Below are 15,423 nucleotides of genomic sequence, written 5' to 3' on the forward strand. Positions count from 1 at the left end.
ACTGCGCCGAATAACATTAATATTAATACCACATCCGTGAGCGATATTAATCGCAGCCAGTCCCTCGGGAACAACAATAATGCCCATGAACAAACATATTCATTTGCACAAGACTGACAATCGGGATATTCCTATGCTAGACACGCATCGCACCGGCGAACGTGTATTGACACGGAATAATTCAACGGAATCACTCACACATTGATACATTTGTAGGAGCGTAAGCACGTGGTATAGGAACGCGACGGGCGATAGCGGCGCCCTCCCGCGGCGGAGGTTGGCGCGCGTTTGCCGCGAGGTTCGGAACGCAGCGCGGGCCCCGCGGGAGGGCGGGGGATGCACCCTCCGGCGGCACGGGATCAATCTGCCGGCCGCCAGGACCCGCTAGCGGAGGGCCACGATTTTTGGAATACAATGCCATTGACATTAATGTCCGGGCACGGCCAGAAATTAAGATCTAATCAATGTCACCCGCACACAACTACAGACAGGTGGGTTGGTGAAATAAAACAACAATAATAGTAATATTCTAAATATAATTTATAACACCCTAATATATCGTAAATAAATCGGATTATACTTATAATATACAAATTTATATCACAATACTTTCTAGTCTTTATAATAATTAACCCATTCGCTTCATTTTAAAGAAATAATTGATGTAATAAATAAAAACAACAACTTTTATACAAAAAGAAGTTTCTACGAGGTATGTATGTTATATTTTTCGTTCGTTATGTTGTCCCTAAGGATTTACTGTATTATTTTAAATGCTATTAATGATAGGAAGATTAGATAATAATCTAACACTCTCCTTTTATACTTCAATTTAAAAATATCAACACAATCAGAAAATAATCCTTTCAAAATCTGATGAAACTACAATAATAATAATAAGTCTATAAATATGTATTGCGTATATGATAGCTATAAAGTGGACAGCTAATTTTATTTTAACCAAGTTTTTAATAGATTGATGTTTCAACGTGAAAAATGTCAGTTTTCAATATATGTATGTTTTCAATATATTTAAACTACGGCAAAACGTCTACTCTATGAAACTTTATTACCGAATGAACTAAAAGATCGACCGAGAGAAATAAAATTCCTATACAGATTAGGACTGTTCTTATGATACCGAAAAGGTGTTTATAGCGAGTATAATAACATCAAAGAGAAGTTCAATTTTCTAACCAATTTAGATTCCCATAAAAATTTTGTTCAAACTCAAAGACAAATTCTAAATCAAAATTTTTTTTAAATATTAAACTATTTCAAGAATAAGCCTCTTACATACTTAACATAAAAGTTAAAAAAAAACAGATATAATATTTTTGTGTTCAATCGAATCTGAATATTTTTAGTAATTATTATTTTTATATCTATAAATTCTACGTATTTTTAGATAAATTTCATTAAAATTGGTTTATTTAGCTTTGTGTTATTGAGCTTAAACTGTGGAATTTTATAAACAAATTTTAATAGCGATTTACGACGCCACCTAGTTCGGTTTTTATATACTTCACACAATATCGGGAGAGATCTTACGTGTACTTCAGTTAAGTTCAGTTCTAATTTACGAAGACTAGATGGCGATAGCTATGACAAATTACTATGTTGTCTCTATAAAATTAGCGTGCTTTAGGAATACAAACAGAAATTAAAGTGAAATATAATAAAGACGCAATTACATCTGAATCAGGAAATATAAACAAGCCCCTGTCAACTATAAATAAATTAGTAATTGTCAATATATTAATTTAAAAATGCTTTCATTGTATACATATATATAGATATATCTCAAGTAAACACAAGACACTATTTTATTCTCTTTGATAGAAGCATTTCAGAATTATGTATTTTTATATAATATAAAAATTAAAACAACTATGCAAAAAAAAAATACTGTGAAGGGTGTAATTTTTTGTTACTAATATTTTATACATGTTTTAATTAATGGGTTACTAATAAAAATTATAACAAATTAATAATAATATAGTTCTACGCTCATAATTATTAATGATATATTTATCAATATTATTAAGATTAATATTATTATAAATGTGTAAGTTTCTTGTAGATGTTTGGTATTTAAATATTTGGATACTCTATCACACTTTACTAACTGAACGGCATGTCATTGATATTAAAACTTGAAGAAACATAAAGTCATTAACTTTATAAAAAAAATATTCTTATGCGTTAAACGGCCTATACACGGTACGAGAATAAGTGGCTATTTTGCGTATCCGCCTTGATTTGGCTACACACGATCTAGTAAGCAATACCGTGAGTTCTCCATCAGCTATTGCCCGTGATTTTAGTATTTTATAGTTCGATGTTATTTTGCATTTCTCTATTTAATGAATTTATAATACAATAAGCGAAAATTTGACAACCGTTATGATCTTCTCTAATGGTGTTCAAATTCCGACCGTTATTGAGTCTACGCGCATATTGCGAAACGTGTTTCGTCTCACAACAAAGAATCATCAGGTTGACAGTACTTTGAGTCAGGTTTGGTCACTGAATATTTGTATCCACTAAGTTGCAATGTTAGTGTCGTGTGTAGGCCATTTTAACCAATAATTACATTATCCCAACGGTAGCAGGTATGAAATTTCGTATTATAATTCTTTAGTATAACTTATGTATTACATCATCTGAGTATGTAAGCGGTGAGCTTATATGTCATGCATTTATCGTTACATGTCGAGAATAACGTATCATCTAATTCGCTTGTCATTACACTAACAAACGATATGACGTATAATAAAGAAAAAAGAACATAATAGTGGCTATGGTTAATATTAGAATTAGGATTTTTTTTTTGTTTGTAATGTAATAACTCAAAAAATAGGCGTGTTATTTGAATCTATCCATTAATATTCAATTCAGCAATTTGTTGTATTGAACAACAAATTTTCAGTATTTGTCAAATAAGTACCTCCTTAACATGTCTATGTCTAAAGCTTTATACATATATCCATACAATTTTATTGATAATAATAATTAGATTTTCATACTTAACGAGGATACGAACAAAGTCATTTAATAAAACATGCAAAAAACATAAACAGCCGAAATCATAGCACAGAATAGCAAGCACATAAGTCGTTTGCAAGGGAATAGCCAAATGTGATATGTAGCAGAAGACTGGTCTTGTTATGTAGTAATACCTAGTCACTATTAGGGTTAAAATTAAAATGATGTACCTTCACGAAAGTTATTCTAGATTGGGCAAAGTAACTGTCGACACAGAGGTGTACGCAGCACTTGATATGCTTATATCTGAATCAAACGGTGATGAGCTTACCGCCTACTCCACGATTAGTGTGGTGTATTATTGATATTCCCATCACCGGATATCATGTTTAAATTAACACTCAATTTTTTAAAGATCATGTCGGCCAAAAATATCTAATAACACGACTTGAATCTCTATTAATGATAGCTGAGGATCTAAAAACACTGTATTAAATAATAGAACCTGCTGAATTTAATAGGCTTTGAGAATTAAATATTAGTCGGTGTCATTGGTAATTACAGATAAAACTATTGTTTGATTAAAGCAGCAGTTTAGATACCCCGATCTTCATTCCGAAAGTATGATCGACACATGTCTATAATAAAAAAACGAATAACTTTCCGTAATATAACACTCGATAGTACTATTTCATTACTAAAGCTGACAAGACACAAGTCCTTCAAGCGACTCTCCAGAGTAACATATTAAAGCCTACTTTAAACTATTATTTTGATAATATGAGAGTACTGTAGAATTTAAATTATCATGCTTGCTATTCTACAATGTGTGTAACAAGGTTATGAGAATAATTATAGTGTATTATGATTTTTAACCGACACAGGATTTCCACGCCAGGCCGCCGCATGCCATTGCGCCGATTAAGTACACAGCTAGGGCTGCCACCATTGCTATAATCACATACATCTTTATGTTTTTCCAAAACAGGGAGCGTTGAAGGGTCCTCGATGTGGATTGATAAGTCACCGACTGCAAAATAATAAAATAAATAGATAACACCTAATTACTGCTGTCAATAATATCGAAGTCTCAAAAAATCTTTATACTCGGATAAGGCAAGCCAGGGTAAATCAAGTTTCAAATGTGATAATGCTAATTTATTAATCAAACTATATTTAACTTGGGGGGTAGGCTATTGTCAGTAATGTGGACTGTAAACCGCTTTGTTAGCAACGTCAGGAAAGGCGTCGTCATTCTTGACGTCATTTTTGATCTTCACGTAGTTCCCCCTGAAAACCTCCATGATAAATTCGTGGTGAATATGTCACGATAGGCTAAGTGATCTGACCTGCTTATTTTATCATCCTCCACTGGTGCGCCGCCAGCGAAATACGTTAGCGCTAGCGGGTGAACCATACCATTATCATCCATTAAAATAATATTATATTTAACTTACATTAGTTGCCAAATTATCTGCTTTGTCCACTAGTAACTCCAGTTTTTCCCCTCGCATGGCCATGCTTTCTGCAAACAGAACATAAAACAGGTAAAAATAAAATAGTTTTATACAAATTAATTATTTGTAAAAAACTATTATATTAATATTGTTTTGTTGCTTGTCTGGGAAAATAATGTTGTTATATGCCACAGACCTCAAGCATGCATTAACAAAATATGTCATATGAATGAGGCAATTATATTTTATTGACAGCAATGCAATATATTATCTATACATCTATACATATAAATAAAATTGAAGTATCTGTTTGTAATATTGAAATAACCGTTTTTTACTCCATGCATATGAATATAAATACGGTACATACACCAAAATAACATTTTTTACAATTTTTGTCTGTCTGTCTGTCGGTCTGTGTTCCGGCTAATCTCTGAAATGGCTGGACCAATTTCGACGGGACTCTTCCTGGCAGGTAGCTGATGTAATAAGGCGTAACTTAAGCTACTTTTATTTTTGAAAAAATCTTTTATTTTAGAAAAATAAAGTAAATTCCACGCGGACGAAGTCGAGTGTACAGCTAGTTAATAATAAAACTAGTCTACTACAAAGGATATCTATAGTATACTTTATTGTCATTTTAATTTTCTGAATCATAACTGTATTGTAATGAATACGATATGTTATTTGCTTTCGACAGACGGGATAAGACCCCACCCCACCACACATGAATGCATATAATCAGATTTTAACAGCTACCACTCGTACCTAAGATTCGTCAAGTTTCTCAAGAGAGGGTCTCTTGAGAAACTTGAAGGGCTTCTTCAAAAATAAATAGAAAAGTTCCTTCAAGGTTGACAATGTCCATACTACGGTCGTAGTATTGCACGTGATTATATAGTTTGGTAGTACGACCACTTACCATCACGTGGATCATGGCATGTTTACCGTATCAAGGTTCATAATCAAAGTTTTTTATTACATTATGGATTAAAGAGTTCTTGGTCATTTACTAACATCATATTTAACTATAAGTAACTAAATTTGAACATTTAAATTTTAATAAGGAATAATTAATAAGTATTATGTCCAAATCTAAAGTGTTATTCATCATCTGCTTCTTCCTTATCCCATTTATTTGGGGTTGGCATATAATATGTTTTTCTCTTCCATTCATCCCCGTCCGCAATCATCTCGTTATTTACTCCCTTTCTTACCATATAATATTTCACTTATTCTAAATAGAAAACGCTTACTTTAGATAATGTACTTAAAAAAATATATATGTATAGAAAGTCATATTATTATCAACAAATAATATTTGGATGTGTTTTGACATCATACAGTCTGTATGAGATACAGTCACAGTTTCCTTATAAATCTAAAAATATAACATTAATTGTTTATAAAGAAATATATTTCTAGTACATATTTATAGTATATTTCTATATATAATACTAAATGTAGTAATATGGTATATAGTTCATATGTGGGTATGAAATGATATATCAATAACATTAACTAATAGACAAACAACTAATATAGTTAATTTATATCATTCATTCATCATCACATTCATCTGAATAATAATACAAATAAATAATAATAAATATTTTATCATTATTTATTTGTATTATGTGATATGTATAATTATGTGACTATAAATGTTGACAACAAAAACTGTGGAGTAATAATAATATCCCTTTACAATTCACACAATGCCATCTAGTCCAAAGATAAGCACACCTTGTGTTATGCGTACTAGTAGACAACTGATACTTTCGTAATTTTTTTTAAACACCCAGACAGATAACAATAATCATACTCCTGGATATACTGCGGGGGCAATTGGAAGGGGGAAGCTGGCAATCATAGTAGTCAAATTAAAATTTAATTTGATTCCAATAAAAAATACATAATAGTCTGTATTACTTGTAATGATATTATACAGTATTATCAAAATAAACAATTCCTTTAGCAATGAAATATCTCTGCCTATTAATATTAGCTAAGCAGATATAATAAACTGAATTTGAATTGATAGGGCAAGGTCTTTTCCTAGCCCTTAAGAAACCTAGCATCATGATAGACAAACAAATAAAAATAACAATGAATCATTTATTACTGTTGCTCAGTGAAAGCATGCAGCTTAAACAAAACAATAATGATAAGGTACAGATAAGCCAACTGCTAACACATAAAACAGTTATCAATACCAGAAGTTTATTTGTTTTAATCATTACATACTACAACACAACCAGAACTGGTGTATAATGTGGAATTGTAGAAATATTAGATAGAGATAGATAGAGAACACACAATGTACTCTAATATCTATTCTGTAATTTTCCCTTCCACTATCAAGTAATATCATCCCTATTCAACCTTTTGTAGTGCTTTAAACATTGTATGATTTTAATTTGTTTAGTCTAATCAAAGCATCATATTTTATATGTCTATCTATCTTAGATGTTATACCTATCTCAGACACCAGCTTCTCTCAGTTTATTATAACAAATAATCATAATAATTTTGAATAGTATTACATAATAGGAGCGAAGCGTGCGCAAGCGCAGCGAGCGGACGTGTTCACTTACTTCTTATCTTAATAAATAAATGTAAAATAACTAGAGACAACAAATAACAACACTAAAGTATACTAACTACGGAAAGTGTATATTATCGTACTGTGTGATTAATCGTTACAAAAAAGTGTTATAATAGTTTTGTGATTAATATATCAGACCGACAATTTATCTAATACCTGCCATTATTAACATTCAGTATGCAACGGTCACCACAAAATAAGCGTTATGAATCAGATCCTGATTTATCAATCCTCACATCAAGGAAACGTAAAAATGATCATGATATCAACGAGTCTTTCAGATTATTTACTGAAAACGTACTAAAAAAAATGGAAGACTTGAAAGGGGAATTCAATTGCAATCTATTACAAATCAATGATACCCTAAATAATGTTATCATAAAAGATCTAAATAACCTAAAAGAACAGACCTTAGAACTAAAAACAGAGGTCAACAACATTCGTAAGGATTACAGTGACATAAAGACCAGCTATATGAAGTTGGACAGGCGTCAAAATGAAACACATAAAGAAATTGCCACAATTCAGAAAGCACTACAATTTACCTGCGAGCAACAAGATGAATGTACAAAAAAATTTGAAAAAATGTCTAATACAATCAAAAGTGTCGACTGCTTCGAGGAAGAGATCAATAATCTAAAATTACAAAATCGGCAGTTAATCTCAACAATAAACACAAACGAACAAAGAAATAGGCAACTAAATATTGAAATTGTAGGTGTGCCTGAATTTACCAATGAAAATATAAAAGACAGTGTCATAAAAATTGTAAAAAGACTCGGTATGGATATTCAAGCAAGTGACGTTTTGCAAGTAAATAGAATCACTCCAAAAATAAAACTCCAAGGTCGATCCAGAGTGATTGTAGCTAAGCTCAACTCCAAGTTACTTAAAGACAACATCATTTCTCGTGCACGGAAGACACGATTGACTACAAAAGATATCGATTTACCAGGCGAACAGAAACATATTTTTATTAATGAACACCTCACTCCGTACAACAAACAGTTATTAAAAAAATCTAAAGACCTGGCCAAAGTTAAAAAATATCAGTTTGTGTGGATAAAAAATGGCAGCATTTTCATACGAAAGGACGATACTGCACATGCAATTCAAATTTTTACCGAAGAAGATTTAAAAAAGATCAGTGCATAACAATAAACAGTTATAATACTTCCTATTTATTAGTGATTCAGAGTTATTTTTGTCTATATTTACAACACCGTTATTTCAATACATTATTACCTAACATTATTATTCGTTATTCGATTAAAGTAAAACACAATACACAAGTAATATCGATGATTACAGTAAAATCAATAATGTTTTTATTAAAAATATTTGTTCAGCTAATACAGTCTGTGTATGCTGGCTTGGTCTATGACTGTTATACACAAGTACACAATAGTATCGTAAGTTTTGACAAATTACAATTTGAGTGGTGTCTTTGTAAAAGTATATTGGCGATATATATTTTCATATACACCGTGTACATCCAAAGACTTTATCCATCTTATTTTTTAGTTAATAAAATAAAATTGATGTACAATAATCTATCTCTGTGTACACTACATAACACATATATATACATTTACACTGCAAGCGCGGATAGTATTAGAACGCGAGCAATGGTAATTCATTACATGACTCACTCAAGTATTGTACTACGGTTGTGCACCGTACCTATAACCGCCAAAGTATATTGCACTAAGAGGAGAACGTCAAACTATAATTTCTTATTGCAATACCCTCGAGATTCGAACAAACATAAATTATTGTGCGTGTATAAACCGTTTAAAAGATTAACAATATTATTTAAAATATATTTTTGTACTAATAAAATTATTAACTCCAGGAACTGTGACTATGATAAACAGTTGCAGAGTGTATTTGAATGGAATGGCAACCAACCAAGGCTAGGTAATGGCTTGGAACACTTATTCATTATATTATCATTATATATCACAGATGAGAAAATGTTGCATGTGTTACAATTTTGCGATGGATACTTAATAATACGACAAAATCATAATCATTACTATTCTATTTTCGATATAGTATGGTTGAACGAGTTGTTTTTATGCCTGATGCAAGTTTACAAAACTTTAATAGCAATATTAAACAGCGCTGTTTGTATGTTTGTGCATACTATCGTAATGGTGGGTTTTAAGCGATCTTTCATTTTATTTATTGTATATAATTATATACAAATAGTGTTAATTATTGATATTTTCTTGAGTTTATGGAAACGGGTTTTGATCACAGTATTATATTTAAGTTTCTACATTATAAATTCAAGTATAAAAATCTATAAATTATGTGTCCGTCATGAGATAGATAAACTAGTAATAAAAATGGATTATTCATTCCAAACAACAATAGATGATGTGTTCAATCGTATATTCGATAATCAGCTGTTCAACACTCTGTATAGATTACTTTTTAAATGTGTGTGTCACTACACAGTAATTGTTAACTCTCATATATACATACATAAATCATGTCATTATACTAATACAAATAATTTACTTTTAAATAAATATTATTGGAGTATTAGTCTATCACAGTGTTGAGTTCAAAAAGCAAAAAATAAAAAAATTTGAGATATTCTAACTAAATGCCTACAACTACGACAACAAATCTTATGTAATGAATATGACATTATTATCATAACCGAACATGGCTACATGAGGGAATTTACGACAGAGAATTTTGTGATGAGCGATATGACGTTTTCCGATGTGACCGTGACCCGGTATCAAGTAGAAAAAAGGGGAGGTGGCGTAATGATATTAGTTCGTAACGAGTTATGTATCCCCTCTGCGATTTTACAGAGCATAAAACCGTCAGAGATGGTAACGATAATGATACCAGCGCGAGCGCTTGCGGCTACCGCTAACTTATATATTACTGCGGCATATATTCCACCTAATTCTGAACGTATCCCTGTAGATGTGGACATCTTATTGAGAAATGTAAAAACAACTATAGAAATTACACAAAACTTTCAAAATTATTTAGTGATTGGTGATTTTAATCTACCCTGTATTACATGGGACATCGATGGCCCTACGCATATAACTACAGGTAATATTGATGTTCAGAGGGCGGGCAAGATACTGACAGATGATATGAGTTTGCTAGGCTTCAAACAATTTAATACAACAAAAAATCATGCCGGTAACACACTAGATTTAGTTTTCTGTAATCTCCCTCTTGATATAATAAATTGTAGTTCACCGCTTGTTAACATTGATGGCGCACACCCAGCACTCTCAATGGATGTCTTGGATCTATCTGTGACACCATTAGTCGAAGCAACTGTACCTAAATATAATTTCAGATTAGGTAATTATGAAGAGATTAATACAGCTTTTAGTACAATTAACTACTCGCTATTTAAAGGTAACTCAACAGAAAAAGCATGTGAAACCTTCTATGGAATTGTCAATGATACCATATGTCAATATATACCGCTTAAGGCCAAACATAGTACTCACAAATATCCTATCTGGTATAGCCTCGCCTTAATTAAAATTATTAAAGAAAAATCTAAAGCGCATAAAAAATGGAAAAAGTATGGTAATGAAATGGATTATGATGAATTTGCATTCTTACGAAAACGTCAACATCGCGTACAGATGAACTGTTTCTCGAGTTTTACTAAGCGAACCGAACAAGCAATTAAATATAGTTCAAAAGCATTCTGGTCTTATATTAAATCTATACGAGGCGGATCCAACTATCCAAAAAAATTTACATATGGCAAAAATGAGTTTACAGACGGTAAATAATTTGTGACGCATTTAATGAATTTTTTGGAAGTGTTTAACACCCTCAACCGATACAATTGAGGCGGAAGAATCTATCTCTTATAAAGACAATATTTCAAGATTATCAATATCTGTTTCAGCAGTTGAAAGCTTTATTACATCTGAATGTATCAAAAGTGATGGATGTGATGGTATACCACCGATATTTTGGCGAAACTGTTCTAAAACTCTAAGGTTAACAAAAATTTTTAATATGTCTCTTGTGGAGGGTATATTCCCTGATGTTTGGAAAAAAGCGCATATAGTCACAATACACAAAAAAGGAACCAAAATAAATGTAGAAAATTATAGAGGTATATCAATATTAAATACAGTGAGCAATCTTTTTGAAAGGCTGGTTCTTGATTTCATATATCCAGTCATACATAAATATCTACCAGATTCTCAACATGGATTCCTTAAAAAGCGTTCCACTGTCACCAACTTGACATGCTTTTCTAATTATATCCTAACTAATATGGATAAAGGTTCAAGTTGACGTCATTTACACGGATCGAGAAAGCATTCGACCGCGTGGATCATCTGATCCTTCTGGGAAAACTCCAAACTCTGGGAATTCATGGGGACTTACTTAGATGGATTGAATCGTATCTAAACAAACGCTCTCAGGCTGTTGTGATTGGGGGTTATAGATCAGATTTTATTGAGATACCGTCAGGCATTCCTCAAGGCTAAAAATTAGGACATTATTTTATAATGCTTACATATTTGATATTCCCATATATGTCTTACATCCGTGAAACATCTAATGTACGCAGATGACAAAAAAATATATCTTAAAATTGACAAATTAGAAGACTGCATAAAAATACAATCTGATCTAAGAGCTCTATTTCGTTATTACTCTGATAATAAAATAACAGTAAATATCAGCAAATGTGAGTGCATCAGTTTTACCAGAAAACCTAACCCTATTACATTTTTATATAATTTTAATGATGTCCCTATAAAGAGATCTAAGGTAGTAAAGGATTTAGGAGTCTATTTAGATAATAAAATGTTATTTACAGAACATATTGATAAAATTACCAATAAAGCGTATAGAAATCTTGGATTTATAATGAGACTAGTAGTAAATCTTTTAATGATATTAACACCATAACAAAAATTTTGTATTACTGCTTATGTCAGAAGTACTATCGAGTATGCTAGTATTAAAATTTGGTTCCCACAGTATAATATTCACAAAGATCGCTTAGAACGTTTACAGAAGATATTTATAAAAAATCTAAATTACCGATTTCGTAAGCCAAATTCAGCTGTTTATAAGGATAACTGTAAACAATACAATATATTGACACTTGATGATAGACGTAAGCTGACGGATATCTGTTTATTACATGATATAGTAAACGGACGTCTCGATTGTCCAGATTTAGTATCGAGTATATCATACAATGTACCAATTAAACGTTCACGACGCAACACTCCACCATTACTACACATACAAAGAGCATACACCAACTACGCAAGGAACGCGCCACGAATACGACTACCGAAGCTGTATAACGATGTTTTTAGTGAAATCGATATATTCAGCATAAAAAAGGTAGCATTTAAATCTAATGCTACACAGTTATTACTTCGTAGAAACTAACTAGTAAAATTTGCATAAATTAGATGGTATAAGCATTATATTGTATAAATTAGAGTTGTGGATAAACAGAACAATAATATGTTAATACTTTAGTGATGTAATACTGAATATTGTAATTGTGAGAAAACCTTTAATTGGCCTTATATTTAAGTACATATTATTTGTTATTATTTGTATTTCGCTGTTGGTTTTCAAAATAAAAAATAAAAAAAAAAAAAAAAAAAAAAAAAAAAAAAAAAGTACTAACTAAAAATACTTAATGTATATATTGCTACGCATGTTTGTAAGAAAAAAAAATAAATAGATTATTATTAATATGATAATTATAAAATTTTTTATGAAATATGTAATTTCTATTCTACCAAAACTAAGTAATCATAGTAAGATTAAATTATACACAGTGATAATCACCTATTATGAGAATACATATCAACGGTCATAGAAATTACTTTTTAATTACCAGTTTCCATTGAAATTAAAAACAACATTATTAATTAATGCAAATATATAATTAAACTAAAATAGTTAACGGTAGATTTACATGGAAATAAGGAAATAACATATATTAACCACTGATTAGACTCAAATTGACAACTAATAACTAATAATGAAAAAAGATTTTTGGGTTTAAAAAATAGTAGGATATCTATTTTTACATCAAAAGTATAATAAGTAAAAGGGTGCCCAATTAAACAATAATTTAAGTAGTATATTAATAAATATTCTGTAACATGATTTAGTATGTCCTGTCTAAATTATAAAGTACCTCTTTAATTCTTCCATCTAAAAACATTTTCTTCATGCCTTATGGCATTTGGTGAAAGGGAGTCAACAATTAAGTTATGAGCGAAAAGCAGGATAGCTTCTGTATTTAACCCGAGATAGATTTGGTAAGAAGTTGGTTAGTATGTGTAGGTGCTTTAACTATTTCAGGCACAAGGCTTACTTTGTGAGCTGTATTTCAGTTGTAATATTAGATTAAGCAGTAAAATTATCTAATAATAGATATAACAACTTAGTCATGAGGAATGGCAATGTATGAATGGTAATACACTCATGTGGCATCATATAACAATGATGGCTTCTTTTCAATCCAATTACATTATAAATAGAAATTTTACAAACAAATTTTAGCTACTAATGAAAATTGTATATACGGCAAATTAAGTTAAGTTTATATTGTGACTGATATGAATTTATCACTCTTTGACAATAAAAATAAATCTGCATTTTATGTAATATATATACTGTATCATCAGAAGCGACAGTAAAACAAGACAAAGACAAGTAAAATATTTAATGTATGTAGATTGTTTACAAAATGTACTCACCAACATTTTTGACCATGATATCTTTTAGCTCATCCAACTCTCCATGCACTTTTGATATAGCATCCAAGTCTTTTGACTCACTGTAGTGCTTCATTTCTGTAGCTAAAATTCTGGCAAACTCTCCATTCATGGCATATGGAATAGCAGTCTGTGCAGTTTCACCAAAAGCTGCGATGAATCGCCTTTTAATTTCATTGAGGAAAAGAAAAGCTCTAGAACGTTGGAATTTCTGAAAAATGTATTTTACTTTATTATATGCTAAAAATCAGGAACTAGATCAAAATGTTATTTAAATTATTAACTGGGTCTAATACGAATAATTTTATGGCAAATAAAGGTATTTACCTCTCTCGATGTTTCGACTAGGTTGCACTAGCCGTGGTCACGAGCTGACTGGAGTAACAGCGATGTCAATGTAGATAGGTGACAGCAGTTTTTTAAACAATCTAGTTTTGTTTTTACTTTCGTTAAACAATCTAGTTACGGTAGATGAAGAAAAAATTGCTGTCATCTATCTACATTGACATCACTGTTACTCCAGTCAGCTCGTGACCACAGCTAGTGCAACCTAGTTGAAACGTCGACAGAGGTAAAATTATTCCTGTTAAGACCCAGTTAATAATTTAAATAATGTATATTAAACACGAAAGTTTAAAATTAACTAGATCAAAATGGTTCATATCTTATTAATTGTACTCACATCATCTGTAATGCAGAAGTATACCAATTTATTTTCCGCGATATAGTGAAACAGATAACTTCCATGAGAATATGTCAATTTGTCGTCATGGGGTGGTATCTTCGATAGTATTTGTTCAGTGACGACGGTAAAATTACCTTCACAGGTAGCATACTTAGCTAGCACCACAGTGCCTCGCGCAACCACGCTAAATAATATAGGCATTGTGGATAATGACAATGAAAACAAAGGCCAGCAATTGAATTTATATCAGCAGAACAGGAGCGTAGAACGATTATTTAGAACTAATATTTCGGAATAACGATTAGAATAGCAAGAATTCTAAATAGATTGCAGATATCTACAAGTTTACAAATATTATAGTTAAAGTAAAAATTCGAAATCAGAAAAATCAAATACAACACAATAATATGACACTCAGCACACTTATATTTGATTTGATGTATTATTTTTTTGTTATTAATAACTAGAGATGAGAGAACAGTTTCACAGTAACTAAACATTCGTTCAACTTAATGGGAAAAGCATGCTTTTAAAACAGTTCTACTTTCCTACTGCTACCACAACTTTTTAACTTCATGGAGTTGTTTTTAAATTTAATTTTTTAAATACTATAAAATATAATAATATAATCATAATTTATACTCGAGATTTCGTTCAAATAATACCAAATGAGAACACCATAATGTTGCGTTATTTATTTCGGCATTGTCACTTATATATTCATGAGTATTCAATTGCAAGTACATTTTTATAAAATGTAAATGTATATTATATTTATTCTTTTGATTTTAATATATTTGATAAAAAATGTTAATACATATAATGGCATCTACTACATAATACTTTTGAAGTCATTATGTATGTACGTTAATAGCTAATTTAAGTATTCGTAAAGCATATGCGATA

At 30.9% G+C, this 15,423-nt stretch overlaps 1 protein-coding gene across 1 annotated transcript; it reads right to left on the reverse strand.

Annotated features, from left to right (window-relative positions):
- Window positions 1-1,818: 1,818 nt before the first annotated feature.
- LOC131853204 (vesicle-associated membrane protein 7) lies at window positions 1,819-14,955 on the reverse strand. The gene is made up of 4 exons (XM_059204037.1): window positions 14,515-14,955; window positions 13,815-14,043; window positions 4,446-4,513; window positions 1,819-4,018 (listed from the first exon to the last, which is right to left on the reverse strand). Exons 1-4 carry the CDS (start codon window positions 14,716-14,718, stop codon window positions 3,860-3,862), a joined length of 660 nt encoding a protein of 219 aa, XP_059060020.1. The 5' UTR covers window positions 14,719-14,955; the 3' UTR covers window positions 1,819-3,859.
- Between the last annotated feature and the right edge of the window lie 468 nt (window positions 14,956-15,423).

The sequence above is a fragment of the Achroia grisella genome, unplaced genomic scaffold, assembly GCF_030625045.1.
Source record: "Achroia grisella isolate CSIRO2021 unplaced genomic scaffold, CSIRO_AGI_Agris_v1 utg900, whole genome shotgun sequence".
NCBI lineage: Eukaryota > Metazoa > Arthropoda > Insecta > Lepidoptera > Pyralidae > Achroia > Achroia grisella.